Source organism: Paramacrobiotus metropolitanus, unplaced genomic scaffold (assembly GCF_019649055.1).
Source record: "Paramacrobiotus metropolitanus isolate TYO unplaced genomic scaffold, Prichtersi_v1.0 Parri_scaffold0000006, whole genome shotgun sequence".
Taxonomy (NCBI): Eukaryota; Metazoa; Tardigrada; class Eutardigrada; order Parachela; family Macrobiotidae; genus Paramacrobiotus; species Paramacrobiotus metropolitanus.
This window is the reverse complement of record NW_026570226.1, coordinates 2155697-2181605: the sequence shown is the minus strand read 5'-3', so window position 1 is coordinate 2181605 and position 25909 is coordinate 2155697. Positions and strand designations below refer to the sequence as shown.

The following is a 25909-nucleotide window of genomic DNA, read 5'->3' as shown; positions in this document are numbered from 1 at the left end:
TATGCAGCTGCAATCTGCACTTTACTACAAAAGATTCCATCGATCTCAACCGAACCAGACTGCTGCCTTCGACACTTTTAATTATCACAATAAGCGAGATTTAACGAAGTAACAAAAACCGCATGTCGTTTTTCAATGTCAAAGGAATAAAATAAAAGAAAATAAATCAAGATCCCAGGACACAAGCCACTATGTACAAAACGTCAGCTGAGAAAGAGGAACATGACCTGATCAAAGATAAAATTAGGTAAAATCCCATGGCAAACCACTCCCGAATCAACAAAGCAGGGCTTATAGTACGCTTCTAACAATCCAATCAGTTCCACGTTGCGACAAACCCATTATATTCTCAGTCTTTACGGTTGTTTTCCTGACGGTGGCGACGCAGTGTTCCGCCTGACGTAAAGTCACCCACGAGACGGCCACTGGCAATACTGGCCGGGAAATCTTCCGGTATATCATCGGCATCCACCACCTCCACGTCCGAGGGAATGGGCGAAGTATCATCGTCCGTGGCCTTGGAACTGCTCATACTCTCTGCCATCACAGGAAGAAACTGGGATTCCCGCATTAGCGATACTGAACAAGAGCCATCCAGATTATTTAATGCAGAAACGTCAAATACCGATATATCCATGTCAGCTTCTGCAAAGTCAGCTAAGATTAGGGCATTTATTGCTTTGGCAATTCTGATCCACTACAAAAGTTTCGAAATAGATACATCGAGCGGCGTTTCGAGGTTTCGAAACAAGGGTCTGCATTTTAAACATAAACTAAATTATAGAACAAACTAATCACTGATCTCACAAATATCTGCTCATCGCACGTAAAATACAAAACAGAATGTTATGATTTAACATATTATAGTAAGTTACTAATCAAGTATCAATTACTACCAAGCGGCAAGCGGTACCGTATCGGCAATTAAATGTTAATTAAATGTTCATTTTACTATCATCTGACTCTGCTCGAGTTGCAAGACGTGGATGTGTTTACAATATTTTTACAAAAGAAGACGTTATCTTATTGATACGCATAAGACAAATGCATATATTTGGTTATGCACTATTACGTAATGCAATGAGAATCTCCGAATGGCATTACCGCTTTTTTCGTAGCTGCTCCTTCGCATTCGTATGCTGAAATCACGGGACACCTCGTTTATATGCGGCATATATTCAGCCAGTTCGGTTGGTTCCGAAGCTGGAGGGTGAAATAAACGCGACGCTAACTGCTGGGTGCCATGGCCTAATAATTTTCGAATTATGGGAGACGAACCAAGCAGCACACCTGCAAAACATATACGAGTACGAAATCAGTAAAGCGTAACTCAGCACTAACAAAATTATCGGCGAATCATTTTAGCTTACTACGGTGTTTCAGATTCTAATCGTTTTTAATTGCTTATCTCTTCAATTTTTTCAGCATATCTGCACCGTAGCAGAAATTATTCTCACCTCGACAAAAAAGATCGCAAACAAAAAACTCTTCCAAGAAGCGATTACATTTTATAATCTGATTCAAAATTTAATACCAAGGCCATATAAATCTTCTTAGAAATCCAGAAGCCCTGGAAATTTCTCTACAATCATCAAAAATTTCCCCGGTAATACCACTTACAGGCTGCATAAACCACCGATGCATCATCCATTTGTCGGCTGACACAGTACAGTGCCACGAAGAAACAGTTCAATGTCCAGAAGAACTAAAATACAAACAGCATTTTGCTTCGTAATGATCCACGATTACCAAATCTAAAAAAATTCACTGATCAAATAACACCCATACCGTAGTTCTTTGATCCCGACGTAAACGCGACAAGAAACCCAGGCCCTGACCAACGATAAAGAGCGGCGATTGGGCAATGTTTTTAACCTTCAACAGTGCACTTTCTCCCACTACTACAAGGAAAAACACCAGTGTGTAACCAGTGCGCAAAGAAATGTCAAAAATAGAATGTCATAACAAATCCACATGACACACTACACTAATCATCCGTTGTCGTCACTGGAGAACAGTTTTGAATAACTTTCATTAAAATGACAGAAGCATACGACAAGCGTACGCTGGCAAACAACTCTCACTAAAAGTTTTGTTATGAATTAAGATTCAAATCAAAAACAGTTCGGAAAACGTCGTGATGTCTACCGTACTGATTAACTGATACCCGAAAACTGTACATTTTAAGAAGTCAAATTTTGGCTGTGTATTAAGTTAATGTACCATAAAACGTTACCTCGAATCAGGAATCGTTCACCGTACTCCAGGGCCAAAACCGAGAAAGATAACCAAAGGAAAATATAGAATAGCGGCTGATGCTCCTCAAAATCACAGAATCTGGAATTGGCACAAAAAACCACAACATCACAGCGCGGTCGTTAAATGAGGCCGCATCGATCGATAGCAAAATACTGTATGTAAGCACCCTGCCAACAAGTGCACATCAATAACGCTGCACCAGAGTTTAAAATGAGGACACCGACCTTTTCGGTGACACAAAACAGAATCCCCTTTGTAACTGTTTACAGTATGTTAAGCAAAAATAGATTTCTAAACGCTACAATAAGAATTAATTAAAACAATGACCGATGTAAAAGTTTAAGCGGAAATCGATCTGTTACGTTTACAAATATATGTCCAATACAATACAAATCACTCAATCACTGGCTCAATTAACAATTAGATAAACAAACATACGTATACACAAGCACAACCACACAAAATTATTATACTGTCTTGCCTGCAGTATCGAACGCTTTAATTTCACTTTCTGATATAAAAATGGAAATTTTTAGTTGTTTCCACACAAAAGATTCAAGAACGTACAACTTGTGTAAAAATTCACATTTTCACTACCACTATTTTTAAAACTTTAAAAAAGAACCACACTTACGGTGCACCATGAAAAACGTAAAGCGTATGAACAGCTTTCCGGCGTATTTCTTCACAAGTGATAAATTATGATTCAATACTTCGCACTCGCACACTGAACCACAAATGCAAATATGCCCAACACCCAACGCAAGAGCACTCAAATCAAATTTCTGTTATTAATCCGACTCCATGTAAAGTCACGCGTGCATGATCTCCGCTTCTACACCTATGTTTACCTAGCGCAGCGCTTTACAACAAAATAGAGAACCTCAAGGCATTTCTCCGTTCTCATGAAAAGCAGTCAGCTGACTGTGACTCTGTCAGAGCAGCTATACCGAGTGTCGAGCGGAAGAGCGCCTACCGAGAAAATCGCGTGTTCTGATCGATTGTATTTTGCATTTCTCATAGCACACATTAAGCGCGATGACGCTGATGACATACATAGAAAGAGAAACGGAACCCCATTATTTTGGTTTTCTCCCCCAGCTAAAACGGGACACGAAAAACGATGACGTAGAAAATTCCGGTTCCCAAGTCAAGTCAAAACCTCTAAGGTGTAAACCAATTCTAAACTACAACTCTAAACCAATTTCGAATAATTCAAGCGCTGCAAACTACAGAACTATTTAAAAACTAAATGCACAAAAAAGCTCGAAAAATTCGCTGCGCTTCTCTCCAGTTCTGGGTCGTTTACAAAATAAGCAGTCAATTAATTAGGGCTTAGGGCTCTTAAATCATTAGCTAACCCTGTGATAGCTACCAGGCCGATGATAAACTTACAGATAAATAATGGTGCTTACTCCACAAAGAACTGCCGAGACGCCAATGCTAAATCGTTCTGCTTCTGCGTCCAAATCCATTTAATAGACAACAAAGATCACAGCTTTCAGCTAAAGCAAAACTGTATCACATACAAACAAACCCGATAAAACCGTGAGATCACGATAGCAGTAAGCTGATCGTGGGCTTTGAATCGTCAAGCATGTATGCAAACGCAGGAAAGCACAACACGCTTTCTACGCGAAATATGGCGTCATCATTCTCATGCAACCATGTGATTTTACGGTCATTTACCGGGAAGCCTGGTGCTGCCTACTGCATCAAAATAATTGCACCGGAGAAATGTTTTATCAACGAACCACTAGGTCTAGAATAGCACAAGAGGCATGGCCAAGAGGAAGGACCATTTGTAAAGGAAGCACGAACCATGGAAAATGTGTTACGAAGTGCTGGCACGCTTACTGTACTGGAGTCCATATCTCCACGAACATCTGGAACAGCAGCCAAGCGAGCGAGCGTACAGGCGGTTGCTCATCACGCTGTTTGTTATTACTCAGCGGTGGACAGAGTTGGTACATCGAAGCCACTCTGTTCATTGAACTCCATCCCGCGTTTGTCATTTATAAAGTGCTTACAGATTGTAACCGGAAGTCCTGTTCGCAATATTTTTCCTAATTTTGTTATTCTTTTGCATTTAATTAATGTGACCTAACCTGTTTAGGGTTTACCAGCTGTACACGTCAGCGAATGAACATTAATTTCGCAGCGCATCTTTTACTTTGCTTTCGGCATCGCTCCTCTTTTAGTCATCCCTTCAGCGCCGATGGTTAACCATTCGTGGAGTTAAAAAGGTGCGATACGTTTTTCTTATTCTTATTGTAGAACTCCGCCAGTAGAAGTAATGCTGAATAGTATCGACACAAAATTCTGTGCAATAAAATTTTGTGGAAGCTGCATTGAAAAGCTATTTAAGCGGTGCCATCATTATTACAATATTTATAGATGCACTTGCATTACAAAAACCTAAAAATTACAAATACGTAGCAAGAACATCATGACCATGCATTTGGAAAATACAGATATTTGGTACAGTTTTTCTTTTACGTATGCACTGTCGAAATTCAGTCTAAAAATGGACCATTAAACTCCACTTGCGTGACCTGCTACAAATAATCACAGATAGCGCTGCTATTTCCGGTTCAAACTTTCTTTATTAATTAATAACCAATTTACCTGCAGTTATGCCATGCTGCAAACGAGCTTCTTATCAGAAAACCGTTGTAACAACAAACTCGATAAACGTTTCCGGGCAATCCCCTGCAGTGTTGTGTCCTATCGCTTATGCCGGCATAAAATGCCTTGACTACGCACTTCTGTACTCGCACCTTATCAAAAATTTGCTTTAATCGTTACCTAAACATACAGGCGACTGAATATTATTATGTTTTACAATAAGTTTGCAAACAGTACGTCGTGTGTTCGGTTGTTCCGTTCCTTCCTTGTTCATACGCATCGGTAGTTCCTTAACTTCCTGTCACAAGTGAGCATGCCAATACAAATACTTAATTATTAATGCTGTGCGGAGGAAGTTGTGCATATTGTATGCGCTGCGCGAAAATTAATGCTTACTACATGTAGTTCATCACGTCTTTTATTGTTAATGTGATATCTACAACTTTTAGCAACTCACGTGCATGATTACTTATTAGTAATATTAATTAAAGGAACATGATTATCACGTATTCAAGTACCTACGATGCTAGGGCATACGTTCACTGACACGAGCGATGAGTTTGGCTAGTAGCAACATTTTCTGCAGGTTATACAGTTTAACCTGGTTGAATCAGGCTGATCATATAAGAATCTTATCATGGTGATCCAATTCCTCCGATAATTAGGACATTCCGATTTCAATTGGTGTCAATTTTGGATTTTAGCATTGCCTGCCGTTCCATTTGTGGTAATCACGATCGTGTCTGCTTACACTACGGTTTAGTAATTCTCCGAAGAAACGTCTATACTCATACCGGAAGTTTCATTTTTGTGGAAACGCTTCATATATCTCTATTGGCATTTTGTTATTTAAATCGAAATGGTGCACCTGCTGGATTGGCTGCGACGCTGTCCCAGCGGACCAAGCCGCTCGAGGTCACCGGAAGTCTCGGCACCTGCCGCCGCTCCCCTTATCCCGGCTCCCAGGCTCCCGTCCCCCCAGCTAGCCGGTCTCCCGTCCCCCCAGCTAGCCGGCTCCATCCCGGCTAACCTTCACATGGTCTCCGATCCGATGGCGGTTCCTGTGCGGCAACGCGCCGTTTCCGCTATTTGCGAGGATCGCGCCGCTTCCTTCGACGAAGTGTTCCCGGCTTCCCAGTCCTTCACCGACGGGACAGCCATGTCGCCCAGCGATTCCGGAGTATTTTTGGAAATGGATAAGCATCGTCGGTACTCTGTACAGGATATGGAATTTTACAAGGCGGAGTGCGAGAAGGCCATCGGGAAGGCACAGGATCAATATAAGTGTATTATCTGCTTTACCGGTGACCGCGCCATTATGTTCTCGCCATGCCACCATGTTATTACCTGCTCCAAATGCGCCAATACCCTGCCGTTCTATGAAACCATAACCGGTCACTCTATGCGCAAGTGCCCGGTCTGTATGAAATATGTCAGGAAAATGACCAAAATATTTCTGAGCTGAATGCTGTCATATAATACAAGAGTTGCCATCTTTTGTGGCTTTGATTAAGTATAAAATTATTAATGCCGACTTTTTTGTCTGTGATATTTTTCTGGAGACAACACCCGCTAGTTTGTATAGTCGCATATATATTTTAAATTGGAAAATTCTATTACATCATGGTGTGATTGTTTGAAATAAAATCCTGTGAAGTTGTGAACCCTTGTGCACTCCACTGTATTACCATGCGCATTACAAAGATCATTCAATGTGTAAATATTGTATCGCTGCCATATTGGCTCCGCATTCGGAGACACTGAAAAAAAACCAAGTATTAAAGTTACAAATTTTGTTACGGCATAACGTACACAAAATTAGCAATAATTATAGTAAACATTTTGCAATATCAAAGATTTAACCCAATTTATATGCTTTTATCGATTTCATAATTTGGCAAACGTTTATTGCTGAACATTCTTCGTATACTGTGCATTTTAAAATTACAAAGACAGGGCAGGGCCAGTCTGAAGTCCATGATCATTATGAATTACAACAACTGCGACAAACGTCACTGCATAATTCGGAAATACTGTTAGCTTACTAAATAAAAGTGTCAGTTAATTACTGTTTATCTTTCATTTTGATACAGGAGGGACTACAGATATATACAGAATGTTTTTACAAAATGAAAAAAACAAAAATTTTCCGACGACTGAGAATTGAACTCAGGACCTGACGGTACCTCTGATAACACTACAGCCGTCCGCTCTGCCAACTGAGCTATCGTCGGTTTCATACTAGTTGAACAAATTCTGTCGAAGCAGAGGCTATACTCGCAAGGTTTGGGAACTGTTAAACCGCCGGAAGCCTGCACTGCAGCCTGACCAATCGATACAAAATGTGTTAAGCAGGTAAAGTGAATCGTAGCATATCAATCTCAAAACCAGGGAAAAACATAGTACTTTGTACGGCGAATTTAAAAAACAAGTTATGCTACGAGTACAATTTAGGAGATCACTACATTTTACTGTCAATATTCACTACTGAAATTAATTGTATGTATGATGAGCTTTCATCTTCCTAAAAAACAATATTAAAAGCCTTCTAGGAAACAGTTTATAGGACAGGAAATAGTAGGGAATTAATTGTAAGTGTCTAGCATGGGACGTGACATGTGTAGACACGGTTGCGCCGTCACATGTCAAAGCAACTTCGACTACAGCGGGAGCGGCCGCCGTGCAAGCTGAGGATAAGAAATCCAGACTTTATATTTACCTAGCTGGCCGTTACCTGTTCGTTCCAATTGCTTTTGAAACCATGGGCCCATGGGGACCGTCAGCAATCGCATTTATCAAAGAACTGGGGAAGAGACTTCAGCAGCAAACTGGCGAAGCACGCTCGCATGAGTTTTTAAGACAGCGCTTGTCGATATATAGAAATTCAGCGGGGTAACGCGGCGTCAGTGCTTGGCACGAGGGAAGGGCTGGATAAATTAAATGAGATTTTCTTGTTGTAGTTTGCATGTTTCTTTCTTTGCTTTGCCCCCAAGTGCATTTATTTGACCAATAAAGTGCATTTATTGTAAGTAACTGTTCTACAGCAATTGCTGAACATCCTGCTGCTGGTGTAAATCTTATACAGTTGTTATTTGGAGCTTTGGACTACAGTAAACACTTATCGGCCAACAAGAAATTAAAATAAACGCCGAAGGAACTTACAAATACTTACAAGAAATCGACTGAATGAATAAAAGACCTGCAAATTCTTTGGGTGGAAGTGGCAGTAATACTGAAAGGTCAAGTATATTAATTCTAACGATTTTGGATGTTTTTTCAATGTTTAAATTTTTATCATTTTAAGTAGTGTAAACCTGTGCTATCCCATCTGATCTGTGAGCTGACTGGTGTCGAATAAAATACATATTAATTGTGTTGCAGCCATGAAACTGACGTACGCTTTATCATCGTTATCCGAAAAAAAGACTTTGGTTTGACAATCGGTAGACAAAACGCCATAAAAATATGAGCTTTATTTTCTAAAAAATATCAAATGACACATATAAATTTTGAAATTCTAAAACAGAATATACCATGCCATGCACAAACTGCCCCGGAAAACAGATCAAAAATTCAATTTGTTCCAATTTGCATCGAACAGAAATACGTATTCAGACTTTAAAACACGAAAAAAGCAGCGTACGCTGACTAAAGCAAAATCCCGTCAGAACATGTTCGGAAGATATTTGTACACATTAATTCTTAAAACCTGAGCAAATTTCGCAATTGGCGGCCAATCAAACACGAAGAACACAATCGACTCTCAAAAAATATTGCATGCTTTTGAAGAGAAAAAAACTTAAAATTTCAAACAACAAAAAACAAACTCCACAGGATCGGTTGGCGACATTTACACCTGCGATCCCATGAGCGCAGCCGCTGTGGTGGTGGTCACCAGCGGCTTTGCTATTCCACGGCGACTGGCAGCGGCGTAAATCACTCCATCATTAGCACGATTAACACTTAATTTCTCCATGGAATTCTCTCGAATTTGTCCCAGCGGCCTATAAAATGCGTACATATGTATAAACGTTCAATCAAGAACACCCTATTTCACATCAATTCTGCATTAGCAGCGAAAAAACACAGAAGACAGAACCGCATTCAAACAAGTCGCGACAAATTTGCTATGAAAAATGGAGCGAGACACAGGTATGTAGTCTGATGTAGATTGTAGATACTTCATATATCATACTCGCATAACTCAATTAATAATTATGTTTTAAATACGTGAAAAACACAAAATAATATGCCGAATAGGCGGAATAGCAATAAAATTATTACCAACCTAGCGGGGGCGTTGTACGCTGCATTCGGCAGCAACAAGTGGTTCGGTATTTCAGTTCGGGGATGAGCATAGACCCCATTACCGGGCACCGCTCCATACTCGAAAAAATTGGACACAGGCCGCTGACGCTGGAGAGCTACGGGCTGGGCGTGTGTATTGGGTCGCCTTTTTATAACTTTTTGAATCTCATCATAGTTCATGTAATGCCCGTAAGGATCACTCGTTACGACACCATACATATTCTCTGACTTCCTGTAAAACAGTCACCGGTTACAAAAAAGTAATGGCGTCAACAATTTTAAACCAGCGGTCCTCTTATTGTTAAACATACGAATTTCTTGGTGGTGGATGACCGCTAGTTGGAATGTGAACGACTACTGGTTTCTGTTCAGCAGCCGGAGGCATCGTAGGCTTCTTCGTGGTTGGCTTGACGGCAACAGAGGGTAACTGTTGGTAAGATTTCTGCTGTTGTTGGAGCTGTTGCGATTTGAATCGCTGGTAGTGAACATTAATCCTGCAAAAACAAATCAAAGTTGGGAACTTCACGTGCAAGCCATGAAATTTGAAAATTAAAGGCGACCATAAAAAAATATTATATAAAACCAGTGAGAAAAATTGCGTGAAATCAAGCTTGATTATTTCTGACGGTCTCTAATAATTTATAACCCATATATGAATAAAGAATAACCAGATTAAAGATGCCCTTAGATTAAATATGAACATTCCGGAATTTTTATTGTGCACAGCAGCGGGCAGTTTCAAAAGAATGCATAACAAACGCATCAAGGAAAATGATTGACATCATCGCGAATTTAGAACTGTACTGATTACACATTCCTCAACATAGATCGTCACTTTTGCAAACGCACATCACATCACAACATAAGGCAAAAGACGGAAACGCGTACGCGTCAGTTTTTCATCTTGTTTCGCGGTCATTAAAACGATACGGCGATCGGAACAAGCCGTTTTTCTTGTCAGAACTGCCATTATGACAAGGTCAATCAGATTTACAAATATGGCTGTGCATACGCCGCCGGTGGCTGCGCGGCTCAATAAAAAACAACTTAAAAGGAGCGTGAAATATATTTTTAGGCCTTTTAATCGGTGACGGACCAGTCACCGATTCATCAAATTCAAGCTAAACTAATCGACTGCAGATTTCTTCAGTTGTTGCGTAAATATAGCGCAGCATTAATCGATGAAAAGTCGAAATCGACAAACACGTACTGAATGGCGTTAAACTATGAAACTTCTACAAGCAAAGCGACAAGATGGAACCAACCCGAACTTAAGATACCAAAAACTGTTTGTAGAATATTTTCTTCTACAGAAGTGCCAATTTCTGTTGCATCGCGTGTGCAGCGAACGAGTCGGATGATTTTTTCACTAACACTTAAGTGGAAAATCTTGCAGTGCATACTAAATTCAATTAAAACTGACATAGTGTACTGAAAAAAATTCCTTACCTCTGTTGCTCTTCAAGCGCCGCTTGTCGAGCTTTGGCCGCTTGTTCATCATGCACACTGGGCGCCGATCGGGATACGGGAATACTGCTGGACAATGTCTGCGTCGTCGTCACGACACTTTCCGACACCGGCGATCCGTCGCCCTTGCGATTCCCACTGCGCCGTAACCATCCTCGCAGCAAGCCCGGCTTCTTCTGCTTCTTCCCATCAGCACTGGGACTACTGTCCATCACCTCGATATTCTCCTCCTTAAACGTCACCGACGGTGTACTATCACTGGGCCGAATGTTCTCCTCATCCTTCTCCGCGTCATACGACCGATCGACGGCCACGCGGAAGCTCTCATTACAGCCCCGATTCCGATTGGCACTGCTCTTGGAGCGCCGGCCATTATGCGAAGGCGGTGTGGCGGCGGTTGGAGCGGGACCACCCGCGGCTGTCGGTCCTTTAATCACACTTTCCAGGGAATTGGCGCGCCGTAGTTTCTGTTCCATCTCGGCGGGATTACTGGGGGAGGGGGTGTGAGATTTGGCGGCTGAATGGAAGTGGGCTAAGGCGGCTTTGGACTTCCGGTACGTCTCCAAGTGACGCGGATCCAGGTGAGCATGGCGCTTCTCCGACATGCTCTGACGAGCGAAACTTTCACGATTAAATGGATCATAATCCCTGAAATAATTTCTATATTATGAAACAAGCTGCAACATTCGGAAATCATACCACGAATGTAATGTTTTCGCCATTAAGCTAGCAAATTAGCTAAAATACCGGACATAATTTTTTCCAGTGAGAATCACTACCACTTTAATTTTAGCGATCAAAACAATTAAATTACTTTTTCCCCAACAACATGTATTTGTATAAAAAGAGCAAAGAAAACATTGTTAGTCACAGAGTTCATTACTCCTTCCACCCGCTGTCCTAATTTCCGAAACAGCGTCAAAATTTATCAAGCAATAAATTGCAGCTAATTACGCGGCCGTCATAAACTGGGTCAATTAGCGTCAGGTGTCACGTTATGAAAGCAAGAAAGAGCAGACCGTTTCTGAGCATAGTTTTCCTTCTGTCAATCTCCATTACTGACAACTATAGTAGCAGTCTAATGAATAAATTGAATTTAACTTTTAACTCACATAGATACATCGGCATCGTAAGGATCCTTCAGTTCATCGAGCCGGTTGTGGTGGAATGCCGTGGAAGCCGCCGAATTCGGAACGCTCTGTTTAAACATATACAAATAAATCCCCAGTAACCTAATTTAGATAATTCCAAGTACGATACCATAAATGCCACGTAAATCGTCACATGTTACTTTAAAAAGACCAAATCACACAAAGTAAGCAATACTAAGCTTAACATAAAAATTCACCTCGGAAAAACTATCATCGCCCTCAATCAAAATCAGATCATCTTTTCGCCCGTTAATGGTAACCGAAGTCAGGTTCTGGTACAATCTCGGTGGTTTCGGCGGACTAATATCGGAGTGCGGCGAGGAGACGGTAGCAGTATCCTGAGAATTTGGCACATGAATAACATGGCTTAATGCCGCTGGGTCCGCCATTCCGCCAGTGACCGGGAAGCGCTGAGCTTCTTCTTGACCAGCAGACCCATCCGGCCGCACCTCCCGGGCCACAGTGATGCTCATTACGGGAGAGGAAGAGCCATGTTCCTGCATAGCTTTTCGCAGCGTTTCCATTGCGTCCTGATTTGACTGATGCAGCAGAGAAATGCCGTTTATCCGGATTAGCTGGTCCATAGGCTGAATTCTGCCATCCTATACGTTCAACATAACAATGTACAAACACATTTTCCACATCGCTAACTGTGAAGATTTGTTAAGAAGTAAAAAAGTATTCGTATAGAAGTTTTTCTACGATTAATTAAACTGTAATTTTGTTTATGGTCACTTGTAGTTACTGTCTGTAAATGAGCTAAGCGGAGAAATCGTGGTATATATCAAAGCTTCGTTCACCGAGTCGCAGCTAATTGACGTAATCCTTGTTTAATTTGAGTGACCCGCGCATAACGTGTTTGCATGTTCTCACATTTCTTCTATGCGATAACCAGCCCACTCATTTTCTTTACAGGACAAACAAAAACTATTACACACGACAAAAATTACGCCTGATAATGTAATAACAACGCAGCCACAACATCATCTGATTAGTCATGAAACAGCTCACATTGCACTTTTTCTTCAACAGATAACGTCAGTGCTCAAGCGAGCATCACGCGAAGTTTAACTCGTCCAGGTAGTGCAAGTCAAGTTGGGTTACATCTGTGGCAGCACTTTTTTTTTCACAAAATCAATCAAGAAAAAAACACGAACAAGCAATAAAATGTTCTTTACGTGCAGCAAAACTAATTACCAGAAACAGTTTTCAAAGCTTTAAGTTCGACACTTATCTGCAGCTTGAAAATATCAACTCGACTCTATGCCTACTGGCTGCATTATTATAGATATACTGTAGTGGCTCGCACATCTTGAACCACAGAGTTGGTGTACGGGAAAATAGTGCATCCAATATACACACTCTAACCGGGCAAAATGCACGGCTACGACATAATGCTTCATTTGATTTTAAGATGAGCACTCTTCTGAATCTGTCCAATAAATCAAACTGTTTCATCAAAATTGCAGTTCAGTCTAGAAAAAAAATCTGTATCTGAGATTCTGAGAGCTGGAATTATTCTGTAGCTGTAGAATGTTGTCGCTGAACGTACCCGTCCCCCCTCCAGGGGTACCCCAAAAACCACAACAAATCAGCTTCTGAATTCGAGCTGACAGCAAAGCTCTAAGTTAATGGCTGCTTTCGAGCATAAATATAATTAATAATTGTTAGAGCTCTAATTTTTCTAAATATTCAAGAAGGTTCTCCAGACGGAGACCACATGTTGTGAGACATCAGAAATTTATCAGTGCACACCAACTGGCAATCGTGCGTTTGGCCATGTTAGAGTGTGTATATTGGATGCACTTTTTTCCCGTACACGAACTCTGTGGTTCAAGATGTGCGAGCCACTACAGTAATACTCACACATACAACACGTATTAGCATAATTTTTCAAATAAAATAATCACAAAACAAATTAATGAGCAGTTAATTCTCACCTTCGATGCGGCACCACCGGTGATAACATTCATGACAAAAATCCCTTCGTCCCGATTTTCACCGTCCACCACTGTCGCTTTCCCCTTGACCCGAATGCCCAAACCCGCCGACCCCGAGTCCTGCAGCGGCACATCCAGTGTCAAAATCTCCATATTTTTCCGCGCTAATTCTTCCTTATTTTCCGACGTGAGCATTTCCGTAGGGCCCTCCCATATGCGAGGCAAGACGGGACTGATGGGCGTCGCTTCGGGACGTCCCACCACCAACACCACTTCGGCATTGTAGGGAATCCCGCGCAGCAACCCGACGACATCATCTTGTGATTTGCCGGTCAAGTCCTGCCCATTGACTTCCAGCAGACGGTCGCCACTCTTCAGACGACCATCTTTGAACGCCGCACCTTTCGGTAAGATGCTCTTGACATAAATCGGACATACACTACCGGCCGGATTATCACGGGTCGTCACAGTGAACCCTAATCCTTCGGGGCCTAAATCGACAGCACAATTGTTAGAAAGTTAATAAGCAACAAAGATACATTTCAGTATCGTATTGTTCACCACTGCAACCATTGTTTTGGAAACAAAATTCGGAAAAAAAACAGCTCAACCTAACCGCAAGTTTGTAGTAACCACAACCAAGCCAAGCCGTACCTAGGTACAGAGAAACAGTGTTTTTTTTATAAAGCAACGCTCAATAATTTTTTAATGAAACTTAGTTGGCGCCTTCAAGTGTGCTCCAAAATCGCTGTATTTTTTGGTAGTGGACCAAGTGTGAAGCAAGTGCTAGACGGTCTGCTGTGCTCTATCATTAGGAAAGAATGGCTTTCACGCCAAATGAGCTCTTCGGACAAAAACATAGTCAGCAGGTCATCAAATTACGATTCATCAAAATGTGCAATATATATTATTTGGATCCATCGTTCCATTCGGCACCCCAGACGTCAGATGTGCACAACCACTAATCAATTTATTGCTGTTGCTGATTTTTTATGCATCTGCTGTTTCCGTTTATGGACCTAATTCGGACATCTAACTGCGCTACTTCCGCAATCTATCATTAACAAGTACTTTCTCATTGTGATAGAAGAATAACTGCGCAAGCAATTACGGCTCAATTAGAAAATTATTTCTTTGTACATCTTTTTTAGACACAGCTTCTAAACACCGATTAAAGATTTTTACACAATCGATATTGAATACATTTGTTTACCAAACATCTTAAGTCAGTTTATCGCACCCCAACGAAATCTGCTTATACCGCTCACATAATTACGCGAAGCAGCACGTGGAAATTTGTCGAAAAAGTGTAAATATTCGCGAAAATTGCAGCGAAAGAGTGCAGCACAGAGAAACGACATACAGACAAAATAGTGGCACGTTATCAGCGCATGCGATCGAAAATATGCTAGCAGTCTTTAAAATACAATTAGCAAAACTTTCAGGACAACCTACTGCAAATGAACATCTTATCACAATAAACGATACTTCAAAGATTAGTAAGAATAATTATTCATTTCGTAAATCATAGAGAATTGCGAACACATTGCAGGCCCTCTCCATATGCAATATTACAAACACAAGCAACAAGTGGTTGTCAACATTGGTAATCCAAAAAATTGCATAACATTTAATAGTACTTATGTTCAAGATATCCGCTTCCGCTATTTACTAATTTAAATAATAACTAATCATAAACCGCCACACTTCTACTAGTGTTCCAAACTCACCTTTCAGCAAATCAATGGTCAGCTTCCTGCCTGGCCGTCGCAGCGATCCATAAGAATACAGTCCTTCTGCTGTGTGATAATCATTATTGACCACATCCGGTGTATAATCCAGCATTCCCCCGTCGCCGTTGGCCCGTTGCAGCATGGTCTCAATGTCATATGGTAATTTGGGTTTGGGTGGTAATGGCGGCGGTGTTCGTTTGCGTTGCTGCAGCACAACTGTCTCGAGAGTTGTTTTCTCGACTACCGCGTCGTAAGATGATGGTGAAATAGCGCGTGCTGTTGTTGCAGTTGAGCAGACACGAATTTTCACAGCACCGCCTTGAGCCACCGCTGTACGTAAGATTTCTTGCGCTCTACAACATTATTATTAAAGCATTATACACTGCTGAGTTGTGACCAAACTAAGCGCTTAATCTAGCGACATAGTTCCTGGCTATCAACGCTTTTCAACAAGGGGCTGGGTGCGAACTGCTCGTTTCTCTCGCTGCGTGATGTGACCATTAGAGAAACGATGCAGTTTACGTTTTCTCTTCCATGTTTGCTGACATTTGTGCGTCACCACTGTAAACATCAGGGAAACCGGTTGGTGGACAATTTTCCAGCCGTGCTAATGCAGTTGACCGGTTCTCCCAGATTAGTAGTCCATTATGACAAGCACGTAAGAGCGCATGTTGGCCATTTAGCTCTCTTAAATCAAGACAATAATACAATAATGCTGTTTGTATGTGTTGACTATTTACTGCACATCTAAGCGGATTTGTCGGCTTTACTGTCATTTTGTCAGAAATCAAAATATTCGGTCCTGACTCTTCTGTCATGCAAGTTATAAACACATATAGATATAATGTGTATAAAATAGACATGTATAAAAAATTTACACATATAACAAATAGCGCGACATCATAATATGGTTTTAAAATAAGTGCAAAGATTATTGCATTATTAAACAGTTAAACGAGTCTTGTATGCATACACCTTTACCTGAAATCTGAAGTAATTAATGGCATGAGCCTATGACCGTAAATAAGAATTACTTATAAGAACTGAAGGTGATCAGAAATAACTTATAAAAAACCACAACGTACGAACAAGTCGAAAAACTGCATGCAGCCAAAGTAACGAACTGTAATTGGGCTCATTAAATATGCACTAATTTGTAACCTCAAGATATCAGCGCGTGACCGTATTTCAAGTAAAGAAACTGTATAAGAAAATCTGGCATTATATCATATCTTGCGCAGTGGGGTTTAGCATAAGACAATTTTCCGGTTTTACCGTTTTGCCGTTTCCAGTTTTCCGGTTTTACTCTAAACTTCTAATATCCATAAAACACCAGATACTGCAAAGTATTACCACCAAATGTTGAAACGTTTAATAAATTGTGTAGTTAACAGAGACCTTTTCGACTACGTGTACGCACAGCAACAAAAAAGTCTGCTTCAGAAAAAAAATGCAAGGCAGAAATCCCTTAATTTTAAAATATGGCCGTATAAATTTTTTTCGACCTCCACAAATCGGACACTGAACCTTTCATACCACAATATTTCAGACTAATACTGCCGATCAAGTAGATTTAAACATGGGCGCCCCGGCGAGTACGAAAATCTGAGTTACTAGGTTTGGCAAAGGTTATCCATGCGAGAATGCCAGTGTAAATGTAAGTAACGGCACAATAAAAAAATAAACCAAAGAGAGTTCTGAAAAGGCGTGGTAGTAAAGGGCGGCAGTATAACGAACGTTTTGAAGGCATACAAAATTGAAATCCAACTGTGAAATCCGAAGGAATATGGCTATAGTATGGCATGCCCCATAATCCATACGCTGACAAAAATCTATTAAAGCTCACCTCCCAAAATCCAGATCGTCCACGCGCTGTCCATTAACATCCAGTATGTAATCGCCCAAGTGTAGCAAGTGTGTCGCTTCGGCCACGGAATTCCTATCAATGGCCTGTATTTTCAGTCCCTTTATATCGTGCTCCGGAACCAGATGCAGCCCAACCGGTTCGTTAGGCCGGGGAACAAGCGTGACGGCTACCGTGGTAGTCGTTACAGTCGGAGCAGCGCCAACTACACCGCTATCCTCTGCTTCATTGATTTCGTGCTGTACGGGCAATTTTACACCTGACGATGAGCATTTCTGACTGAAATGCACTGGCAGATGGTCCTTGTTGCCTGCTGAGAAATCACTCTTTCCACCACCGCTGTCTTCAGGCCGCACGAGCAGGTTATGCTGTAATACACAGACAGTTCAGTACCGGAAAACCAGCTGTGCTTATTATCACTGTCAATGCTAGCAGGGAGCGGGCAATTTAAATAAATACATTTGACACTCTGTATTTAGTATTAACAGTTCAAGTAGCGGCAAATCCGCTGATCATGACGCTTTATGGTAAAGCAGAAATAATACAAAAATAAAACATGCTGAAGCAAGGTTGACCCCAAAATAAAGCCAAAATACACACTCATATAAATTTATACACGATTCCAACTGCATTCTGACACTAATGGTTCAAAATTTTAACAAATGCTGCAGTGCAAACTACACGATAAAAACCTGCAAGGAACGAACAATATCTGAACTGCCTGAACTCTAAATACCTAATTCTACAGCTTTACAACAGTACTGTGACCAAAGAAATTAATCGTGCAAAAACCAAAAATACCGTGCCGTTTCATTATTCCGATAATACTGTTGTAAAGCCGAAATCTGCAGATAGAATGATAAAATCAACAGAAGCAATTTAAACAAAAAAAACCTAACAGGCAGAAATCGAATTCAGCTACCAAACAGCAAAACCCGAAATCATCATCAGCTTTGCTAATTTCGGTTTTTGATTAGCTACTAAATTGCGGAAGTGCTTCGCTCACCCCTCGAGAAGTCTGAGACATAAGTGGAAGAGTGCTCTTGGTCCGCGACTCCTGTCCGTACACGGCCGCCGCTGTTGACCAGCGTTTAAGCTGAGACTGAGGAATCAGGATGTCTTCATCGAGATCTTTCACGTTGTCAAGATTAGAATCACTCCCTCGCCGAACCGACAATGTCAGGCCTAACGTAAGGAAAAGAACAAGCTGGCGTTATTAGCAAATTTGTCGAGAAAATGTTCTGATGGTGTTACCAGGTTTGACAGTGACTTCATCATCATCTTTGATTTCAATTCCATTTTGATCATCGGTCAGATGCACTGGACGATCGAGAAGCCAGCGCTCGGTGGGGGTCAGTTTACTAACTGCAGCCAGATCACTGGGATGGCCGATCTTCTCACTGTTTTCACTGTCGGGACGCCACGTATCGGTAGAACTGGATCCAGCACTCATTCCGTCGCTGGCTAAATGCATATCCAATTCATCCGATTCCTCGTCGAACACGGCAATAATCTGCAAACACGAAACATACATACAGTACTCGTAATTACATACTCGTGTACAGGCATAGTGGATGCATCCACTCTACCTAATTACACACTTTAGGAATGAAATGCAAGAACATGACAATGTAAACCCATCTGTTTCCGATTCAGTTTACAAATACACAATAAATCCACTTTAATCCAGATAAGAATTTAAGGAAGAAAAAGATAAAACGGGAGAATTCGGAAAAAGTCAGTGCGGACTTCTTCCAAAGAACTGGTACCTCCGGCTGGTAGTTTCTTACATTCGACCGCATCGATACTTGCTGTGTGCTGAGTCTTGACCAATCGCTGAAGCTATACTCATACCAGTCAAATGGGGCCTGTTTTTGTTTACCGTTCCATGTACAAATAGTTACTAATACGGGGAATTTAGCAGGAACTGATTTTGAATTTTGAAATAACCACTCGGTTCACTTGTTCGTAGACTACTTACTCAATTACTGAGCAGTCGTACACCTCACTAGCAGGTCAGCCTATGCATATATGACACATCTGGTATCAGTAATTATTTATTAGCTTTTCATATCATTACATCGTAAGTTCTGGGAACTAAACATTCCGTCCTATTCTATCCGCACTCTGCTATGGAATAATTTCTTGTATGATGCATGCTTTTGACACTGATAAAACCTTCGCTAACAAATCAACACGTATAAAGACAGTGCGTGAATAAACATGATAAATTAATATGTGTAATTTTAGAACTGGCGATTGATCTTATCGTTAAGCATCAATTCGTTGCACCCCTGCACCAAGGACATTAAAACACCAAAAAACTATTAAAACCATAAAAATATCGAACCAACACATCACTCCTTCTCGCTGCACGAAAAGATGCCAGAGTTATTTAAAATTATTCAAATCATCAAAAGTAAACAAACGAGCTTCAGGGAGTTAACAATACGGTTACGATACCCTGAAAAACACCAACTGTACAAACAAATGTAGTTTTGGCTTACAAAGCTTTGCATTAACATAAGAACAAAAATTAGCAATATGTTCATATATATTCCCCGTTCCATACCTGTTCGCGGTCGTCCACCACAGCTCCAATCTGGTCACTAAAATCCAGTATAGACTCGTCGCTGGCTGTCTTAACGGTGTGTATGCGTATCTTGACCTTTGAACCCTGGAAACAAAAATCCCATATTTCCGTCCGAAGGAAGTCATAAAATCTCAATCATCTCACTCTTATTCCAATATTGACACATACAGTATTGTAACTACACTACTGACCAGGTGTTGTCAACACAAACATAAAAATACAATCCAACGTGATACAGTTCGCTTGATAACCCTGCAGCGCCGGCCCGCCGTCGTTGGCCGCCGTCAAGTTCCGGTGATATAATGACAATAGTAAGTAAGAAGCCGCAAAAAGATTGTTGTACGGCGAACCAAGCATATTCGTTCTGACACCCTGATAAAAATTCCCTTGAACTAAACTGAATACGCATGCTCCCTAGTACCCTACCAGATTCAAGCTTTTCGTTACTCTAGGTTAGGGTAAAATACTACCACACCAAATTTTCTTTTGATTACTTTCCGCATGACTCGACTCTGGCGAGCCTGCCCATATGCCACTGGAATTCTGGTGATAAGATTAAAACTACATGTAACACATCTGATTTATTCTTTACACAAAGGCCGAACTCGCATATGTACGTAGTGAAATTATTACACAGTACTCTGTACTAATCAAATACCGAACTTTCAACATCGGCATCTTTTTAGCCCGCCTGTAGTTCGCTGCGAGAACTGGGGCACTGCGGCAAATGCAGTTTTCTTTTGTTCCGATCAGTTCCCACACGACATAAGTGATAAAGGTTACAATACTGTAATCTGGATGAAATTTCGAACGGCAAGGAGGTGAAGGGCTACCGCTTCCGGTTCGGCGTTAGTTTTATTTCAAATAATTATAAAGAAAAATCATAAAAGCAGTAAATAACACATAGTATGGATTCTATTATATACTGCCAATACTTCACATCGTTCTACCCTATTCCTCTGGTAAACGAAAACATCTTCAAATTAATTTTGCGAAAACGGAAGTGATTACAATAAAAATTTGCAGAAAAAATAATCAGTACCTACGCTATATATAGATATACTACAATATTTATATGTCATTCCCAATTCACATCGTTGCCTACTGGAGTCTTACTACTGTAGTTAATTTGTAAGAGCGGTGTAACATTTAACAAAAACTCTTCATCAAAAATGAAAACAACTGAACGATACTGAGAAGAATGCACGTACCGAAACGCGTAAGGCACAAAATAAATTTGCCTTGACTGAATTTTATTAAACAAATCTATTCCATTTCACCTTGTCCTTAAATCTGACCTATACGACTCACACATACGAAACCAAGTTCCTAAATCGCCTAAATTATGGCTAGCAGCATGTAAGCCAGAAGTCAATATGTAACACACGCAATAAAATAAATTAATGCATATTCATAATTCATCAAAATCTGGGGCAGAACAAATATTAGCTTTTTTAAATACCGCCAATCGTTATTAGATAGTAAGGTACTAGTGACCGTACTACTACTAACACCATATGCATACTATCACTGATATCGGCACCCAGTTCAACGTTGTTTTAAAATCAGTTGACAGCTTTGAATCAACAACGCTGAGGACTGCTGTAATAGTCATTATCAATGCTCATGAAAAGAGGCCAAAATAATACTAGTTTCTTATAACCGTATTTCATGGTTTCAGCCAGTTCCAGAAGAAACAATAAAGGCTTCTTATGCAGCCGCTCGAATATACAACTTTTTGACAAGTCAAGTTCGCCTTCGACATTGTCGAACCCCTCACAAGTCAGTGCAGAAAAAAGACCGGATAAACAAAAGGCAGCAACATGTCGGTAAACATGTTTCAATTAAGTGCCGAACAAAAATGGCAGAAAATCTAAGCTGTCCAACGTCAATTCACGGACAATATGATCAGATAACCAAAAATCAAACACCCCGTCAAACCGACCAAAAAGAACCCTCCATTTCTGCCGTAACTCCGCTACAACATACAGAAATGTCCGCCAGCCACAAACTCCAATCAAGCAATTAGTATTAGCATTATCACGAAAGCGTGGGAATCCTCAGGCAGCGTAATTTTCGACGCTACGCTGCTGCTGTGTATGTAATCGACGAAAAGACGTCGTACTTTTGTGACCTTCTTTGAACACGTATAGTGCGCATTTGGTGATTTAACAGCAACAGCAGCTATTCGGTATGCTAGTTATTATATTGTGTTTGAATGTTTCTAATATGGAACCATCCATACGCGTACATTTCCATTAATAATACGCAACATGATTGCGGTGATTGATTAATGGTATTTAAGCATTTTCTTTAACACCATCAGATGCCTAATGGAAGGCTTTTTAACGTCTCAATACTCCCCCATGTAGGAAATTATGAAGCCCTTAGTCACAACAAGAGGCTATATTGCGAAATATGATCGGGAGAGGAATGACACTGCAATAACGTTAAAGAATATAGGTCAAAACTGCCCATTGTCCACATGCCCTTAGCGCTAAGCTTCCATAATCCTACCACCAGAACAAATTGAAAACCCTTTTCAGCATTTCAAGTCTGAATTAAAAAATAAGCATAGCTTTCCAAATTCCAAGTAATTCTGCATCCCCACGAGATGCAAAAAATGCATGATCTGGATTCGCTATTTACGTATCACAATTCACGGTGTTGTGCCGCTTAGCGCGATTCCTCAGTGAATTCGGAATCGACACTACTTGCATAATTATCACAAAATTACTATATTGTTTTAAAGTCTCGTACTATTATTTCATACATGATAAAAATTATCCTAAGGGACTGCTATCCACTCATAATGAGCTCAAACATCGATGTGAAAGACCTCGGAAATACTAATATAAATGCGCAAATCAAAAATTATTTACGAGCTATAAATCGTCAAAATTGTTTCTATCTAAAGCAAGGTAATACAGAACTGGTACTGTACAACACAGTTTGCAGTACCATTATACATCCTATTGGAAGTACAATTATGTATTAGTGTAGGGTTCAAGCATGTTATTTACGCAGCAAGCCGCTGCTTTGTTATTCAGCAGGAATCAAGTATCTATTTCGCTTGTAGCAATAAAAATCCATGCTTTCGAAAAAAAAACTTGAACTGCTCTTCGATTCTTAATGAGCATTACGATTGGGGCACAGGATGGGAACAAGCAGCAAATCGTATATTCATGTATAACATCAGTTAGTTAAACAAAACCCAATCAGGCAAATATTTTCTTTCTTTAATATATTATACCGTTAGTTGACAGAATTCTGTGATTTTCATTTGTAATTGTGGTGTGTGGATATGCGGTAGACGACCTAGTTTACTAATAGATATTTTGCGCAAAAGTGTCTGCAACATAAATACACACGCTAACGGAAAGATAATTTCAGCCGGGTGTAACAGATAAAGAGTCGAAAATTATGACCGACAGGTAGTCACTGTTCAACAGAGCGAGAAATATGCGGAGCTGCGCTGCAGAATGCGAGAAAGACTACACACCATACATACATAAATTATGAACATTTTTCTATTATTCTCTGTTCTGTGTGAGCTGCAGGTGAGTTTGTACACGCGCGGATGTGGAGTGCTGTTCGCAATGGTCAGGTACAAAATTCTTCGAGTAGCTTTAACCCGATATACGCAGGTGAATGAGATAGAATGATAAATCAGCGAACAAATTCTGCAATATTAACGCTTTCTCTGTACACAAATCCCTTCCACAAAATACTGCAATAATGGGTTCAAGTGCCATACACTTGGGGAATACAAGTGGAGATAAAAATTTACCGCTTAAACCAGCAAAAATACAGCTGAAAATGTACGGAAGCAAGTTAAACCAGCAACTTTATCCATGCAAATTTTAAAAGTATGAGCATAGCGTAAAACGGGCTGCTTTTACAACACAGCACTGGAAATCTGCAAAGCCTTTATGAAAAAAATGCCCAAAAACGTTAGATGACAACGTTCGCACTTCGCAGATCAACTTTCAAGAAACGAAAATGAAAATTTTTCAAGTTGCAGAAACTTTCGAAATGCGGCAAACCGGTGAAGATTGTGCCGGAGTTTCGTAATTCGTGCTATCATGTTTCTGCAAAATCACATATTACTGAAACGATTTAACTGTGGTAATAGTGGTACTGCAAAATGCAAACTGTTGATTAAAAATCTGGGTGAACAAAATATCAATAATCTACAAAGGTTCAATAAAACGCATTATATTTGAAGATCACTTTTAACGTCTACTCTGAATCGACAATGATCTGGCAGAAGAACAATCAATAAACCAACTGGATCGACGAAAGTAGTTAAATATACATTACATTTTTTCGCCAAGAATATGAAACGGTAAGGCACGGCGGCAAGATGCTTGAATACTTTAACGAATACTTTAAATTTCACCATGGGCTGTAAGTTCGAACAGATGCATTTTCTGTTCACTCCTCTCACGATCGAGCTAACAATCCCATGCACGATTTGATGTAAACGAATAATTCTAACAATATTTCACATCGATTTATGTAATCCGCCCAAACGGTTTCAATGTCGATGGTCGAATACTAGTACGAACATTATGTAATCTACACTTCTCGTCGAATCCGCCAAAAACAAGAGGTTAATAAAATATGTGAAAAAGATCCGTTAAATGGGAAAGAATTTTACGGAAAAAACTACTGACAGGAAAAAGAGGCGGACGCTTGTTTTAATAAATAAGCTTTATTTGTAAACAGAAGGCAAAGGCCACTCGCAACCGGACACTACCCTAAGTACCCTTTACCCAACAAAATTATTAAAATCCAACTGCTATATATTATTTATCATCAACAAAAATTAACAGTAAAACCCAAATCAGAAGGGTCCCTTACTTTTCCGTTAAAGTTACAATTATTGAATAGGGAATACATAAACGGTGATAGCTCCTGTCTTTAAAGTATACTCGTATTAAGTCGTATATTATATATTTATATATATATATATATATTTAAATTCAGCCCACCTTTCCCGTAGCTCTTTTGTAGCGTGAGACCGCTTCATGGACAAGATCTTTGACCAACATGTCCCCATTTCCACAAGGCACCGTAATCCTCGTATCTTCAAAGCGCACAATCACCTTCATTTTTCCTACAACAACCTCACGAAAAATCTCTCGAGTCAAGCCGTTGTTGGCCTTGGCGTGATGATGGTTAAGATGCTGGAGACGATGGTAGTCGCTATTTAACGCCGATCCTCATGGTCAGACGGCGGATAAATCCGCTAATCCCACCTGAACATCATGATAATATTATATGAGTTCTAGCCAAAAATGACAATCCTGTGGAAATATTTAATAACGATTATTCCATCAGGCACCGCACCATCCAAATCGTATGAAACGTGCAAGGTGCGCAAAGGTAGTCAGTAACCTACAGATAAAACTGCACAGGCAAGAGCGAAATCGCTACACACACCGTCGTGTACAATATGTGATCATGAAGCATGGAGCATGTCTGGCCGGTCTTACGGCTTCACCTGCCTACAAACGTACAAAAGGAATGGAAACGCGCTCATTGAATGAAACATAACCGCTTTCTGTGTTGTATACCGGCAGCATAGTCCGGTAGGTGGGGTTACGCCAGCCAATGGGCCAACCTTTACCAGTATGTACTTTATTGATGGGAAAAATTATTCTTTTCCATGTTATAGCTGACGAATGACGATAATTTTCTGCCATGGAACCGACAAATACAATTATTATATACGATTTGTCAATACTTGATAATCTTATCTTAAGGTAGAGCACAATTCAGGACATTGTCCATTGGACATTCATTTTGTCTACTCTAGGGAATTGCACAAAGTCACAAACTTGTCGACTGTGTTCGCATTTTTTCATAAGCGTACAAATTAATATAAAAATACGTACTTGTAGTACATAGTTTCGTACTATAAATATGACAATCTCAGCTACCAACATAAACCTTTTTGT

At 40.4% G+C, this 25909-nt stretch overlaps 3 protein-coding genes and 1 non-coding gene across 10 annotated transcripts; 1 reads left to right on the top strand and 3 right to left on the bottom strand.

Moving 5' to 3' along the window:
* Window positions 1–58: 58 nt before the first annotated feature.
* Window positions 59–4127, bottom strand: LOC129581908 (uncharacterized). Its single transcript, XM_055473200.1, has 6 exons — window positions 3655–4127; window positions 2237–2337; window positions 1789–1901; window positions 1621–1705; window positions 1105–1290; window positions 59–645 (listed from the first exon to the last, which is right to left on the bottom strand). Exons 1-6 carry the CDS (start codon window positions 3732–3734, stop codon window positions 350–352), a joined length of 861 nt encoding a protein of 286 aa, XP_055329175.1. The 5' UTR covers window positions 3735–4127; the 3' UTR covers window positions 59–349.
* On the top strand, window positions 3760–6547 carry LOC129581911 (uncharacterized). 6 transcript variants are annotated; one of them, XM_055473206.1, is made up of 3 exons: window positions 3760–4226; window positions 4376–4505; window positions 5474–6547. In XM_055473206.1, the coding sequence occupies exon 3, from the start codon at window positions 5747–5749 to the stop codon at window positions 6350–6352; it is 606 nt and encodes a 201-aa protein (XP_055329181.1). In that variant the 5' UTR covers window positions 3760–4226; window positions 4376–4505; window positions 5474–5746; the 3' UTR covers window positions 6353–6547. The 6 variants fall into 6 exon arrangements, with proteins under 6 accessions (XP_055329181.1, XP_055329182.1, XP_055329180.1 ...); XM_055473207.1 differs by having other exon boundaries at window positions 3760–4281; window positions 5592–6547; XM_055473205.1 differs by having other exon boundaries at window positions 3760–4281.
* A 488-nt stretch (window positions 6548–7035) lies between these two features.
* Trnay-gua (transfer RNA tyrosine (anticodon GUA)) lies at window positions 7036–7121 on the bottom strand. Its single transcript is given in 2 exon segments — window positions 7036–7071; window positions 7085–7121. It is a non-coding gene; the product is annotated as a tRNA-Tyr (tRNA).
* A 1221-nt stretch (window positions 7122–8342) lies between these two features.
* LOC129581878 (partitioning defective 3 homolog B-like) lies at window positions 8343–25433 on the bottom strand. Of its 2 annotated transcripts, none has more exons than XM_055473159.1 (13): window positions 24941–25433; window positions 19923–20027; window positions 18605–18863; window positions 18357–18535; window positions 17333–17718; window positions 15484–15839; window positions 13754–14244; window positions 12011–12415; window positions 11775–11860; window positions 10645–11310; window positions 9507–9689; window positions 9176–9427; window positions 8343–8891 (listed from the first exon to the last, which is right to left on the bottom strand). In XM_055473159.1, exons 1-13 carry the CDS (start codon window positions 25058–25060, stop codon window positions 8738–8740), a joined length of 3642 nt encoding a protein of 1213 aa, XP_055329134.1. In that variant the 5' UTR covers window positions 25061–25433; the 3' UTR covers window positions 8343–8737. The 2 variants fall into 2 exon arrangements, with proteins under 2 accessions (XP_055329134.1, XP_055329135.1); XM_055473160.1 differs by lacking the exon at window positions 24941–25433 and adding an exon at window positions 20135–20393.
* Between the last annotated feature and the right edge of the window lie 476 nt (window positions 25434–25909).